We start from the raw sequence: 15,218 nt of genomic DNA, 5'->3' as shown, positions 1-15,218 counted from the left end.
CATAGATGGCCTCACTTACGCTCTGATTGTCTATAGTCACGTTGCAGGTGTGAACTAGCTACCTCAACACCTGTGCCTATTTAGTAGTTTGTGTAACTTCTTAAGAGGTTTCCTAACATCCAGGTGGGTGGTGCAGTCAGAGGTGTTATGCACAGCGCACCTCAAAGGGCCAACTGTGGCCAAATTCAATATCTTTGAAATAATTCTGTGTATAAAAAACTTTATCTTGGATACTTTCATTCTACAAAGAAATACAACTGATGGGAGGGAACGAGTACACATTGGTGGTGGATATTGGTGTGATTTCCAGTGCTTTGAGCATTGAAAAAGTGCTATATAAATTCAGCCCTATAGCATTATGATGTAGCTAGTATAACAGGTAGGGCTGTGCTGCCACTCCATCCAGATATCTGTACTGTATTGTTATCTCATAGTGTGCTGACTATTACTGGATGGCCAGCTGACCTCAATCCCCCTGGTAACCATGAACTCTATCGCAAAGCCTTCTCTTAGGTTATTTTGGGATGGAAATGTGATCCCTCCTTTTTTCAACCCTTTCTGGTGGTAACTCTTTCTTTCTCCTTCTGTCTCTGTCTTTGTTTCTGTCTTTCTCTCTCTCTCTCTCTCTCTCTCTCTCTCTCTCTCCCTCCTCTCTCCCCCCCCCCCCCCAGGGGAAATGCTAGCTGTTTTCTCAGCCTGAGTATGAACAAGGCAGTCATATCTGACTTAGACGCTACCATTTACTGTAAAGGCACACCCACCGGAGAGAGAGGTTTCTTCTGAAGCTACCCATTTCCATTGTAAGGACAGGGGCTGAATAGTAAATTAGTACTGCTGAATATACTACCATAAGAAAGTGTGCTTGCGCTCATAACGTGTTTCTGTGCATGGGCGGTGGTGAAGGGAGCTGTGAATATTATGGGATGGATATATTAGAGGGGTGGGGGGGTGAGCAGCAGATGTGTGGAGGTGGGGGCAGTGTGTGAGGCTCTGAATATTATGGGATGATGCGTTGTTAGGCGGTGGGTGTGTGGGTGGGGTGGGGTGGTGGTGGCTGTGAGAGAAAGGGAGGGGATTGTGAGTATTATGGGATAGAGAGGTTGACAGGCAGAGGCCTGAGAGGGGGAAGCTAGGGGAGAGTGTGTGGGTTGTGCGGGTATGGGGGGATAAGAGTGGAATGTGTGTGTGTGTGTGTGTGTGTGTAGGGTGCTATTCAGGTGTTATGAAACGGAAGGTGGGGTGTGTGGTTTTGGGGGGGTAACAGAACATCCAATCGCAGACATTGGGGCTTGGGGTCATGGCGAGGGGAAATGTTATGAGGTGTGCAGTCAGAAAGGCAGAGAGAGTAATGGCTCACTACACCTGGGCTGGACACACTGGCAGACAGGTGTAGAGAGACATTGCGTTCCCTCCAGGTTTGGTGTGGCAACTCCATTTAAACAATAACAGTCATACCTGGAAGACATACACTGTACAGCTAAACAATAAAAACAATGTGAATTTCAAATGACCATTACCCCAATAGAAACATACCTAATTAAACCCCACCCAGGCAGAGATCATTCTGGTGTAGGGCCTCTTGCTTCCAGGGCACAGTCAGTGCACTTGACCTGTAGAGGGAGTAGGATCCCAGGCTATTTAGTACAGCAGCAGAAGACATATCTACTGGACAGGTGTTTGTTCTACGTTTTTAAGGATCTGTCTGTCTGCCTGCCTGTCTGTTTGCTTGTCTGTCTGTCTGTCTGTCTGTCTGTCTGTCTGTCTGTCTGTCTGTCTGTCTGTCTGTCTGTCTGTCTGTCTGTCTGTCTGTCTGTCTTACCTGTCTGTCTTACCTGTCTGTCTTACCTGTCTTACCTGTCAATTTTTTGTCTGTATGCCTGTGTGCCGTGTGTGTGTGTGTGTGTGTGTGTGTGTGTGTGTTGCGTGTGTGTCGTGGGTGTGTCTAACCCCCCTGTCTAGCAGTGTGTTCCTTCATTATCCCAGCTGTCATCACTTGTCTGTCTACATGTCTGACTTCAGACCGCCTCCTTTGCCCCCAATCCCTCCCCAACCTTCATCTCCAGGGGTTGGCTCAGAGGGCTACTATACATAGGTGCATCTCAATAGTCTAAAAAGGTCTCCTCTCCTAATCTCTGCACTGACCTGAAAACACAGGATAGGTGAAAGCAATGTACTGTAGGTGCATACTAAGGAGTTTCTCTCACCTGTCCATGTCTTGCACATCAATGCAGATCAAGGAAAGAAGACAGACTAGAAGGCACACTAGACTATTTACATGTTCCCTTTTATGGTCAGCAGGCTCCTATTACAGAGACATAGTATTATGGGATGTTGTGCTGCTGTGATTCAGAAGGGGTGGGGAATATGGAGGGGGAAGGACAGAGGAAGGTTTACCCCCCCACTAACCAAATTGTGATTGGTTGATACAGGGTCCCCCCCACCCCTCCTCAATCTCCATAGTGACAGAGCACAGGAGAGAAAGAAGGTGAGAGAGTGAGTTTATTCTGTGGGTTTGGCTCAGTAGCTTTTAGGAACTGATTTCCTAAGCATTTTCACCTGTTATTATCAGGGGAATAAAACATGAAAGGTAGAACCAAAATATACAAGTGTAAATAGCAACAATTGTATTTTCTTTGTCTACTTATTTCCTCTGGAAAAAAAGCAGGATATAAACTTTACAGTGGTGCAAAAGCCTGGTTGATATGCTGATAATGTACTACTGATAAATCAATATCAGCGATACAGTAACAAAGTCACAAAATGAACCGTGTTTGGTTTCAGGAACCCTGGGCCAGGAAAAATGTACTTGCAGAGACCTGACGGGGATGGTGAGAGAGGGAGGTAAGAAATTCACACACACACACACACACACACACACACACACACACACACACACTACAACATGATACCATTATATTGTCTGTCATCTAGAAAATGCCACCCCATAAGGACAGAGTCCAACCATTCAGAGTGATGCATGACAGTCCACAGTCCATCCATGTAAACACAATGCATCCATCACACATATCCCAGATGACTTGATTCTTATCACTGATTCAGTCCTAACACATTAGGGTATAAATCAATCTATCGATCAAATCTAATTGAGAAAGCCTTTTTTTTATACATCTGCAGTTGTCACAAGGTGTTTTAAATGTTTCTGTCTACAGAGCTCCTAAGTGGCGCAGCAGTCTAAGGCACTGCATCTCAGTGCTAGAGGCATCACTACAGAACCTGGTTAGATTCCAGGCTGTATTACAACCGGTGATTGGGAGTCCCATAGGGCTGCACACAATTGGCCCAGCGTAGCCCGGGTTAGCGTTTGGCTGGGGTAGGCCGTCATTGTAAATAAGAATTTGTTCTTAACTGACTTGCCTAGTTAAATAAAGGTTCAATAAAATACAAAAGAAACATGCTGATGCTGTCAGGTAGTGTGTTTGTAAACACGGCATCAAAACATTAACATCCCTGGTCAATGCAATCTACTGACCATCTGTTGCACAATTCAAGTCTGAATGCATCTGTGTATACTTTAGATCTGTGGTATCCAACCTGTTTCAGCTACTGTACCACCAGCTGTATTTTGCTCTGCCCGGAGTACCCCATCATGTGCATTTTTCCATTAGGCCTATGGTCTGATGAATCTTCTGAGCGAAGACATGGTCGATGTCTTTCATGTCCGAGTCCCCCAGCAGCTGAGTCAAGCTCTTGGGCTGATGAGTACCCCCTGTGGATAGGCCAGGTACCCCCAGGAGTCCTACTACCCCTGGTTGGGAACCACTGCTTTAGATGCTCTTCTATATGGTTGAATTCTCTGTGGCTGTCAATGCAATGTTGACCCTGTTTCACATTCTAATGTTCTCTACCGTGTCCACAGCACTGCATGCTGTGAGGGCTATGGGGACAATGGACCCCAACTGTACTGTGCCATCCCATAAATTGTTCTGTTGAGTCCAGAGACAGATGCCTAACATGTGACACAGCAGTCCATCATTGACACAAGCAGTACATGTTTCTGGTATCCCTGTGTGTCCCGAACAATCACATGTGTGTGGCAAACCTATTGTGTTGTGGTGTGTTTTTAAGACTATGCCATGTGTACCATGTACTTCAGTACAGTTGGCCTAGAGTTATTCCCATGCAAGTGTTATAAAGCAGTCCTATACTGTGAGTGCAGTCTGTAAGTATGCACAGTGGTAGCCTAGCCTACGTGTGGGCTTCCATAGGTCTTCTGGGTGCAGTGGTAGACATGCCAGGAGGACAGTCTGTGAATATTATGGTCTGTCACCAGTGGCCTAGAGTTTCCCTGGAGACCATGTGACTGGTATTTTCTCTCCTGTCTTTTTAGGAGTTGTGTTTATTATGGGATGTTGGTGGCTGGAGTATTATGGTCTGTCAGAGAGAGGGCGGGAGGAGGAGTGTCTCCATGACAACGAGGTTGCTAAGGGGCTGGGACTGAAGGGGAAGGGTGTGTGTGCAGTAGAAGTGTATGTGTATGAGTGTAGAGGGGGGAGGTGCGTGAAGGCTGAGTATTATGGTCTGTCCGTTGCGAGGTAACTATGCAGAGTTGTGTGAGTGTTACAGAACGCCGAGGGAGGGGGGATTATTCTGGGATGTCTGCCCCCTTTGTGTGTTTGTGAGGATGTTAGCTAAGCTCTGCTAGCCACTGAGGCTGGGGGAGAGAAGGGGGACGGAGTGTGAAACGTGTTTTACGGGGTCATTAACGACATATTTTACTGGATATTGTTGCTCATTAATTTATATTTAAGACTAATACCATTGCTGAGAGACAATTATTACACGAAGGAAACCCATATCTAACAGGGACTACAGTAAGTTTCTCAAAAGTCTTAGGGGTTTCACTTGAACCCTGAGGGTAACTGTAAGTTTGCCTAAATTGAGTTTGTATCGCGAGTGGGGCAGTATTCCAGAGAGTACTATAATGCACCTATCTATTCAATACACGATGATTGACGGGTGTCCATTGCTACAGCTTCCTGTGCGGTGTGGACAGAGGCATGCCAATTGAAAACAAATGTTTTTCGATGTAAAAAGATAGTTAACATGTCACACCGTGACCTGTCACTGTAATAAATACCTATTATTATTCGAGAAATACCAATAGGATTGCTAATTCAAGCAAAGGTTTTTTTTCTTCTTACTGCGACCCCCCCTCCCCAGGACACCCCCGTTCCATTCTCCACCACCCACACGTCATTTGCCCTCCTCCCTCACAAGATCGGGCAGGGTTCGGTGGAGGGATTAGCTCGCTTTTAATTTAAATTCATTATTATTGAAATATGTCGGGAAGCGAGGACGAGAGGGAAGACTTGGAACCTACAGTACTTGCACATGGTAAGACATCGTCAGCGATCTATTTTTTTCAAGCTTGCAGGTTGGTAACGTTAGTTAACGTTACGTTAGCTAGTTAGCTAGCTGATTTGCTAGCAACTCTAGTCTGGTGCTAGTAGTGACACTTTACATTAGGCAGCCCAGTTCGCTAGCTAGCCGAATGTTTTTCTTCTACACTAGCTGGCAAACTTGATAGCACGCTAGCTAGTTACCAATAGAGAGTGCGTAAATATTTGCACTGTCAATGCATGCGTGTTGTTGTTAGAAGTTACGTCCACGACCATTTGCTGGCAGTCACACGAGTCATGCCTCTGTTTGGTACTGAATTGGCAGCTGGCGTGCAGTGCATATCTTTATATCAAAATGTATCCAAAACACTGTCAATAAAGCTTGTCTGGAGTTGACAGTTTTAGAATTTCATACAAATTCCTCGGTATTCTATGAATATTGTTTTAAATTAATACATATATAATATATATATAATATTGTCTCAATCAAGTATGCATTATATTCAATCAATTCCTGTGCCCTGTCCATCGGCAGATGAAGAGGAACCAGAAGAGGCTGTGTCTGACGTCGGGGTCCCCACCAAGTCAAAGAAGAAGAAGAAAGCCAAGAAGAGCCGGGAGAGCAGGATCAGCAAGAGACCAAGACCTGTCAGAGAGGTAGGATGGGCATCATCCTTCCTTACATGAAGTATCCTAGTCACTGATATCAGGGATTGCTCCAAGGAAGTTGGGAGGGAAGAATGCATTTTGAGGTATAATAATAACAATACGGATGACCCCTAGCCTTTGCCCTTTTGACCTGGCCTTAGTATAGATTTTCATCATTTGTGAGATTTTTGTCTTCTTCATATTTGCATCTATGTTGACTCATTTTGTTTCCTCTCAGGAGGTGCCAGTCAGCTCACCAGAACCCTTCATAGCAGTAGAGCAAGCAGCGAGGGAGGAGGAAGAGGGAGGAGGAGGTAGGGCCAGGTCAGAAAGCGAGGGAAGTGATTACGCCCCGAGGGGGAAGAAGAAGAAGCGCTCCAGCTCCTCCAAAGACAAGAAGAAGGGAGGAGGGACGAGTGGAGAGAAGGAGAAAGGAGGAGGAGGCTCATCCAGCTCCAAGAGTAAACGCAAAGAACCAGAACTAGAGAAAGATGAGGATGATGAGGAGGATGATGATGAAGATAGCCAGGTGAGGATGAAGGCTACGAGGATGTGGGTGGTGCAGGTGGGGTGAACAAGGGAGTCGTTGGAGCTGTTCTTTGTTTTGATTTGAAGCAGCCCCTGCAATGCACTTAATGACCCTGTTGACTCAGTGACCCTGAATGTAATGATACCTAACTCCGCCCCCTCTCCAGGAGCCCAAGAGCTCGACTCAGCTGCTGGAGGACTGGGGCATGAAAGACATCGACCATGTCTTCACTCAGAAGGACTACACCACCATCACCAACTACAAGGCCTTCAGCCAGTTTGTCAGGTTAACACACCTCTCTCACGTCTCATGTTTTCTACTTGTTTTTTGCTATTCTCCTTCCATTTCCACTGTAGCAGGTTTCAGTACCACTTCACCTGGATAGCTCAGCTTTTGTGGATCGGAGGAGAAAGTTACTTCATATCTGTGTGTGACTGAGCTAGCTACGACCAGTCTGAAACTGCCCCTACTTCTACCCCGAACTTAAACTAACATAGCAGGCCTAAAAAGACGCTTGAAAGGAGTCCCCACATCTGTTTTTCAGAGCAAATGGAAGTTATGTTGAAAATACTGTATCCCTGAAAACCGCAAACATCCACTTTCTGCCGGCTCCCCATAGAGTGCCCCAAACTTAACCTCTGCCTCTCCTTTGCCCTCACTTCCCCAGACCCCTCATCGCAGCCAAGAACCCCAAGATCGCTGTGTCCAGGATGATGACTCTGATGATGGCCAAGTGGAGGGAGTTCAGCACCAATAACCCTCTGAAGGTAACACAACCCAATACAAGGCATTGCTATTACATGACATTACATTGCTATAACATCACATTACATTGCTATAACATGACATTACATTGCTATTACAATACCTTACAAATGTATTTTGACTATGATTGCATGTTCTTTATAGCAAAGGTCCTGATTACCATCCTGCCTTGTCTAACCCTCTGTAGGGCTGTGCCAGTGCCAACGCAGCCCTGGCAGCTGCCAACGTGGCTGCGGCCGTGGAAAGCATGGTGGTGGCAGGGACAGAGGCAGGAGGGGATACAGGGGTGGGGGGTAGTGCCGCAAAAGAGTCCCCTCCAGCTGCACTCGCTTCCGTACCTGTAGCTGTGCCCGCTGTGCCTGCACCCCCACTCCGCAAGGCCAAGACCAAAGAGGGCAAAGGTGAGGAACAAGTTAAAAGAATGCTGATGGAGAGAGCATGTATAATGTTATTGTTGGGTATTCGTTGTAGAATAAGGGAATAATTGAACTCCATCTCCCTCTGCAGGCCCCAATGCTCGCAGGAGGTCCAAGCCCAACCCTAAGGCTGCCCCCAAGCCCAAAGCCAAGAAGGTGGCTCCGCTCAAGATCAAACTGGGAGGCTTCAGCAGCAAGAGGAAGAGATCCTCGGTAAGAAAACTAACTTGCCTGAGAATCAACTGATATGCAGTAAGCCTTGCCATACTTCTGTCCTACAATTCTATCATTGTATCTTTGTCTCTGTTTCTCTCCCTGTGTTGTTGTCAGAGTGAGGAGGAGGAGCTTGACGTGGAGAGTGACTTTGACGACGGGACCTTTGAAGTGTCGGACGGCTCCAACAGCCACAGCAGCCGCTCCAAGAAGAAGGCCAAGACCGCCAAGAAGAAGAAGAAAGGTTGGCATGGAAACGCAACTGTCATCTCTTGACCTCTCATTCTATGTAATGGAGGTGTCTACATGTAGACTAGTGGTCAGTCACATACCTTAGATCAGGAGAGCTATAGGGGGTTCAGGCTTTTCTTCCATTCCAGCACTAACGCACTTGATTCAACTAATTGTGTTGTTGATGATCATGTGATTAGAGGAATCAGAGGATTAGAGGAACCAAGGACCTGGCTCTCAGCCAATCCTTTGATAATATTAAATGTTTTTGACAGGACCATCATCATGTACCATCCCCCTCCCTCCTAACTCCTCCCCCTCCCTAATGCCTCCTCTTCCCATCCCAGTTGAGGAGGAGGGTGACGGCTATGAGACAGACCACCAGGACTACTGTGAGGTGTGCCAGCAGGGAGGGGAGATCATCCTGTGTGACACCTGTCCCAGGGCCTACCACATGGTCTGTCTGGACCCCGACATGGAGAAGGCCCCTGAGGGCAAGTGGAGCTGCCCCCACTGTGTAAGTACACAATGTACCCAGTCTGAAGTTGGCCCATAGTCCAACCCATGGTTAGGTAGAGTTTACACCATATTGCTTGTATACACTGTATGTATTTTCTCTTTAATGACTGAAGATTGGTGTGATATCCTATTTCTGATATTGACATTTTCCTATCCTGGTCCTTCTCTCTTTCACTCCTCCTATCTTTCACTCTCCTTCCCTTTGTCCTTCATCACCCCCTCCCCCCCCTTCCTCCCCTTCTCTCACCTCCCCTCTCTGGTTCTGCCCCCTTTCACCCACTCTTGCTTCCCCTCCATCATTCCACTCCCCTCTCTTCCCATTTCCTCTCAACACCTTCCTTCCCTCTCCCTCCTCACTCCCCTTCCTGCACTCTCACTACCCCCTCCGCCACACCCCTCCCGCATTCTTGTCCCCCCTCCCCCTTCTGCTCTCTCCTCCCACTCTCTTGTTGTTCCTCCCTCCCTCCCTGCAGGAGAAAGAGGGGATCCAGTGGGAGGCCAGAGAGGAGCTGTCTGAGGGAGAGGGGGAGGACGAGGAGGTGGGGAGGGATGAGGGATGGGTAGAGGAGGAGGATGACCATCACATAGAGTTCTGCAGGGTGTGTAAGGATGGAGGAGAGCTGCTGTGCTGTGACACCTGTACCTCCTCCTACCACATCCACTGTCTCAACCCCCCCCTCCCCGAGATACCCAACGGGGAATGGATCTGCCCACGCTGCATGGTGAGCCCTGCCACCCTGTGTATGTCTGTGAGAGAGAGAGAGAATGAATCTGAACTTATGGGTGTTGGATGTACATTATTATTAAGGGGAACATGTTCTATTATACTTGTGTTGGTGGCTTCATATGGAATTCTTGATTTGAGTTGAGTCAGCTATACAGCTGCCATTTCATTCTCATTTCCGATCTCTCCTCATATACGCTGGCGTTGTTTTTAAAATGTATAATGACGAAAGATTGCAGATAGAAATGCAATATGTAGTGTTGACATGATTGACAAAGTAGGTATTTTTTATACAAAGATATTTCTTTGTGAATGTATATCTGATTGTTCCTGAATTTCCCTTAGTGCCCGGGCATGAAGGGTAAAGTCCAGAAGGTTCTGACCTGGAAGTGGGGTGAACCTCCGCCCCCTACACCTGTGCCCCGCCCCCTGGACCTCCCAGCCGAGGCCCCAGACCCTGTCCCATTGGCCGGCCGACCAGAGAGGCAGTTCTTTGTCAAATGGTGCAACATGTCTTACTGGCACTGTTCCTGGGTTCAAGAGCTACAGGTAACACGCACAACCAGCAATATGCCACTGTAATATGCAGGATCAATTAGGGCTGTGGTGGCCATTACATTTGGTCAGACTGTTATTGTCATGCAAAAGACTGCCGGTCTCATGGTAATTGACCATAAATTAATATAAACACATCAGGGGACAGAATGCGGTCGGACTATCACATAATTGGTATATATATTACTCTTACAGAATTTCCACATGGGCGAGAATATTGGAAATTTAATCAAAGCCTACTGGATGATTAACTAGGACAGAAGAATTTATAACTTACTTTTTTCAACATAACATAGGTACATCAGATGCCCTTATTGTATGGGACACTTTTAAATGTGCCTTTAGAGGCCATGCAATTTAGTACTCATCGATAAAACAAAAGCAATTTCGGTCAAAAGAGTACATATTAACAAAGGAAATTGAAGGACTAACAGTACAGCAATAAAAACTGTACTATAGAGGCACAGAATAAGTTACGAGGAAAAACAAAAAGAAACGGAGGAACTTATTCTAGAAAGATCCAGTGTAATATATTATAAAAAATAAAGCGAACTGGATGGAATATGGGGAAAATGCACCAAATTATTTTTAGTTTGTTTTGGAAAAAAAATGTTTTGAAAAATGTGTTACAAATGATGGAGTCACTCATGATTCACCGAAATCATGAGCTGGTGCACGATATCTAAGGAAGTCTCGAGCAATTGCTCATTTCAGGTAGAGGTAGAGTATCGTCTGAGGTAGAGCATCTCATGATCAGCTGTAGACCACACTACCTACCGAGAGAGTTTTCATCTGTATTCTTCGCAGCTGTTTACATACCACCACTGTCAGAGGCTGGCACTAATACAGCATTGAATGAGCTGTATTCCGCCATAAGTAAACAAGAAAACACTCACCCAGAGGCGGCGCTCCTAGTAGCCGGGGACTTTAATGCAGGGAAACTTAAATCCGTTTTCACCAAATTTCTATCAGCATGTTAAATGTGCAACCAGAGGAAAAATAACTCTGGAACACCTATACTCCACACACAGAGCCACATACAAAACTCTCCCTTGCCCTCCATTTGGCAAATCTGACCATAATTCTATTCTCCTGATTCCTGCTTACAAGCAAAAATTAAAGCAGGAAGCACCAGTGACTAGATCAATAAAAAAGTGGTCAGATGAAGCAGATGCTAAGCTACAGGACTGTTTTGCTATACACAGACTGGAATATGTTCCGGGATTTCTCCGATGGCATTGAGGAGTACACCACATCTGTCTTTGGCTTCATCAATAAGTGTATCGATGGTGTTGTCCCCACAGTGATTGTACGTACATACTCCAACCAGAAGCCATGGATTATAGGCAGCATCCGCACTGAGCTAAAGGCTAGAGCTGCCGCTTTCAAGGAGCGGGACTCTAACCGGGAAGCTTATACGAAATCCCACTATGCCCTCTGACGAACCATCAAACAGGCAAAGCATCAATACAGGACTAAGATCAAGTCGTACTACACCGGCTCTGAAGCTCGTCAGATGTGGCAGGGCCAGCAAACCATTACAGACTACAAAGGGAAGCATAGCCGAGAGCTGCCCAGTGACACGAGCCTACCAGACGAGCTAAAGTACTTCTATGCTCGCTTCGAGGCAAATAACACTGAAACATGCATGAGAGCACCAGCTGTTCTGGAAGACTTGTGTGATCACACTCTCCGCAGCCGATGTGAGTAAGACCTTTAAAAAGGTCAACATTCACAAGGCCGCAGGGCCAGACGGATTACCAGGACGTGTACTGCGAGCATGCGCTGACCAACTGGCAAGTGTCTTCACTGACATTTTCAACCTCTCCCTATCCGTGTTTGTAATACCAACATGTTTTAAGCAAATCACCATAGTACCTGTTCCCAAGAACACTAAGGTAACCTGCCTAAATGACTACCAACCCGTAGCACTCACCTCTATAGCCATTTAAGTGCTTTGACATGCTGGTCATGGCTCACATCAACACCATCATCCCAGAAACCCTAGACCCACTCCAATTTGCATACCGCCCCAACAGATCCACAGATGATGCAATCTCTATTGCACTCCACACTGCCCGTTCCCACCTGGACAAAAGGTACACCTATTGTGAGAATGCTATTCATTGACTACAGCTCAGCGTTCAACACCATAGTGCCCTCAAAGCTCATCAATAAGCTAAACCTACAAACCTATTCCCCCTCAGGAGACTGAAAAGATTTGGCATGGGTCCTCAGATCCTCAAAAGGTTCTACAGCTGCACCATCGAGAGCATGTTGGTTGCATCACTGCCTGGTATGGCAACTGCTCAGCCTCCGACCGCAAGGTACTACAGAGGGTAGTGCGAACGTCCCAGTATATCACTGGGGCCAAGCTTCCTGCCATCCAGGACCTCTATACCAGACGGTGTCAGAGGAAGGCCCTAAAATTTGCCAAAGACTCCAGCCACTCCAGTCATAGACTGTTCTCTCTGCTACCGACTGTTCTCTCTGCTACCCCCCCCCCCCCCCCTCTTTACACCACTGATACTCTCTGTTGTTATCTATGCATAGTCACTTTAATAACTCTACCTACATGTGCATACTACCTCAACTAACCGATTCCCCCGCACATTGAGTCTGTATTGGTACTCCCCTGTATATAGTCTCACTATTGTTATTTTACTGCTGCTCTTTAATTACTTGTTACTTTTATCTCTTATTCTTATCTGTATTTTTTTTTAACTCTATTGTTGGTTATGGGCTCGTAAGTAAGCATTTCACTGTAAGGTTGTATTCGGCGCATGTGACTAATACAATTTGATTTGAACTATATTTTGAAAGAGGAGTAATGTACTTTAAGAATATGTTTTCCTTTGTCTCCTCCATCTCCACTAACCGAAGCTAATTGTATGGATTTTTAGATTTTTAATAATCTAAATTAACAGCTGTACAGAAAGACTCATGTGAAGGCCAAATTACAGAGGAGGAACTTCTTGATGCAATTAAAGCCTTTAAGTCCGTGAAAACTCCAGGGCGGGATGGTATACCAGTGGAAGTATACCAAACTTTTTTTGATATACTCAGAGGACCATTAGTTGCATGTTTTAACCACTCCTATATAAATGGTAGATTATCGGACATGCAACAAGAAGGTCTGATATCATTATTACTGAAACAGGATCCAAGTGGTATATATAAAGATCCAGTCCATTTAAAAAATGTAATTGAAGGCCTCTTACACTTCAGTGTTGTGATGCAAAAATTCTAGCTAAATGCCTAGTGCATAGAATTAAAAAGGTTTTGTCAGATATTATTCATCCTAATCAGACAGTTTTTTTTACATGGACGATGCATTGGAGATAATAAAAGACAAGTACTGGAAACAATAGAATACTATGAAATATCTGGGAAACCAGGCCTGGTTGTCATAGCTGACTTTGAAAACGCTTTTGATAAACAACGACTGGAGTTTATATATAGATGTCTGGAATATTTCAATTTTGGAGAATCTCTTATAAAATATGTTAAAGTTATGTATCGTAACTCTAGGTGTAAAATAGTAAATAATGACTACATCTCAGAAAGTTTCAAACTGTCGAGGAGTAAAACAAGGTTGTCCTGTCAAGGGGTGAGTGTAGCTGGTGCATGGAAGTCAGGCGCAGGAGAGCAGAGATGAGTGGAAAAAGCACTTTACTAAGGCAATCATTTGCACAGAACGCATCCGCGTCACAAAACAAATGCCCAATGAACAAGAGAGGCATCACAAAGTACAAAAACCCAAGTACAAAGTACCGGCTGCCACAAAGCACAGGTAATAAAACAAAACCCGGCGCAAACCAGCCGGAAGCATGCCAACCTTAACAATAAACAATTTCACACACAGACATGGGAACAGAGGGTTAAATACACGGCAAGTAATGAGGGAAATGTAAACCAGGTATGTGGGAAAATAAGACAAAACAAATGGACATTTTTATTTATTTTATTTAACCAGGAAGGGCTCATTGAGATTAAAATCTCTTTTTCAAGAGCGCCCTGGCCAGCACCAAGTCATTATAAAAAAATTATAGACAGACAACATGAAAAACTACAAGTAATCTAGTAAAAACCAGGAAAACAGGCCTTATTCCTAAAATAAAATCGTTGTTGAATATGCAATAAAAGAGAGGCCGTCATCAATTAAAATTCCAAGATATTTATATGAGGTTACAACCTCAATCTCCTTGCCCCGACAGGTAGTAATAGGTGAAAGGTTCAGAGGTCTATTTCTTGCATTAGAAAACACCCTTAGTTTAGTTTTGTCAGTATTGAGGATAAGCTTCAATTGACACAAGGTATGTTGAACAGTATAAAAAGCCGTTTGCATGTTCTGGAAAGCTTTTGTAAGAGATGAGGCACAACAGTAAATAACAGTATCATCAGCATAAAAATGAAGTTATGCATTTTGGACATTTTTGTCTAAATCATTTATATAAATAGTGAATAAGAGAGGACCAAGTACAGAGCCTTGGGGCACACCATTCAAGACAGACAATTTAACAGACATAAGCCCATCAAATTGAGTGCACTGAGTTCTATCAGACAGATAGTTGGCAAACCATGCAACTGCATGCTCCGAAAGACCTACACTCGACAATCTCTGCCTTAGTATAGCATGATCAACTGTATCAAAAGCCTTAGAGAGATCAATAAAAAGTGAGACACAGTGCTGTTTTTTGTCAATGGCTTCAGTGATATCATTTAAAACCTTCATGGCTGCTGTAATTGTGCTATGCTTCTACCTGAAGCCCGATTGGTACATTGATCAAATAGAGTTAGTAAATAAAAACTCTTTTAGCTGTTCACTTACAAGGGTTTCAAGTATTTTCACCAGGGCTGACAGCTTTGAGATTGGCCCATAATTATTTAAAAGAGTTGGATCTCCCCCTTTTAAAAGTGGTAGGACAAATGCTGATTTCCAGATCTTTGGAATCTCATTACATTCCAGGGTTAGATTGAACAGAGATGTAAGTGGTTCAGCTATGAAATCAGCTGGCAGATTTAAAAAGCAGGGATCCAAAAGATCAGGACCTGCAGGCTTTGTCTGATCTATGGACTTCAGGGCTTTATGTACCACCTGCACTGAGAATGGCAAAAAGCTCAAAGTTTGACCAGCTCTCACTTGTTCATCCACACAGGGTTGTACAGAGACAGAGGACACTGAATCAAACAGCCTACCAGATGATGCAAAGCATTTCAGTTTTGTCATATACAGCAACAAAGTCCTTCAAAACACA

At 44.9% G+C, this 15,218-nt stretch overlaps 1 protein-coding gene and 1 long non-coding RNA gene across 4 annotated transcripts in view; both read left to right on the top strand.

The window, feature by feature from the left end:
• Positions 1-2,499: 2,499 nt before the first annotated feature.
• LOC115122345 (uncharacterized) lies at positions 2,500-3,415 on the top strand. Its single transcript, XR_003862452.2, has 3 exons — positions 2,500-2,587; positions 2,782-2,841; positions 3,171-3,415. It is a non-coding gene; the product is annotated as an uncharacterized LOC115122345 (long non-coding RNA).
• A 1,193-nt stretch (positions 3,416-4,608) lies between these two features.
• The window catches only part of LOC115125707 (chromodomain-helicase-DNA-binding protein 4-like), a 92,380-nt gene continuing 81,770 nt past the window's right edge, over positions 4,609-15,218 (top strand). For 2 of the 3 annotated variants that reach the window (XM_065027886.1, XM_065027885.1), the window contains exons 1-11: positions 4,609-5,355; positions 5,896-6,017; positions 6,247-6,537; positions 6,704-6,822; positions 7,205-7,304; positions 7,490-7,703; positions 7,810-7,931; positions 8,049-8,175; positions 8,510-8,679; positions 9,155-9,403; positions 9,751-9,954. In XM_065027886.1, coding sequence (XP_064883958.1) covers positions 5,301-5,355; positions 5,896-6,017; positions 6,247-6,537; positions 6,704-6,822; positions 7,205-7,304; positions 7,490-7,703; positions 7,810-7,931; positions 8,049-8,175; positions 8,510-8,679; positions 9,155-9,403; positions 9,751-9,954 — 1,773 coding nt within the window. In that variant the 5' untranslated portion in view covers positions 4,609-5,300. The remainder of the gene's footprint in view (positions 5,356-5,895; positions 6,018-6,246; positions 6,538-6,703; positions 6,823-7,204; positions 7,305-7,489; positions 7,704-7,809; positions 7,932-8,048; positions 8,176-8,509; positions 8,680-9,154; positions 9,404-9,750; positions 9,955-15,218) is intronic. The other variant, XM_065027884.1, reaches the window with a different exon arrangement.

Source organism: Oncorhynchus nerka, linkage group LG14 (genome assembly GCF_034236695.1).
Source record: "Oncorhynchus nerka isolate Pitt River linkage group LG14, Oner_Uvic_2.0, whole genome shotgun sequence".
NCBI classification, from domain to species: Eukaryota; Metazoa; Chordata; class Actinopteri; order Salmoniformes; family Salmonidae; genus Oncorhynchus; species Oncorhynchus nerka.
This window is presented reverse-complemented; position numbering and strand designations above follow the sequence as displayed.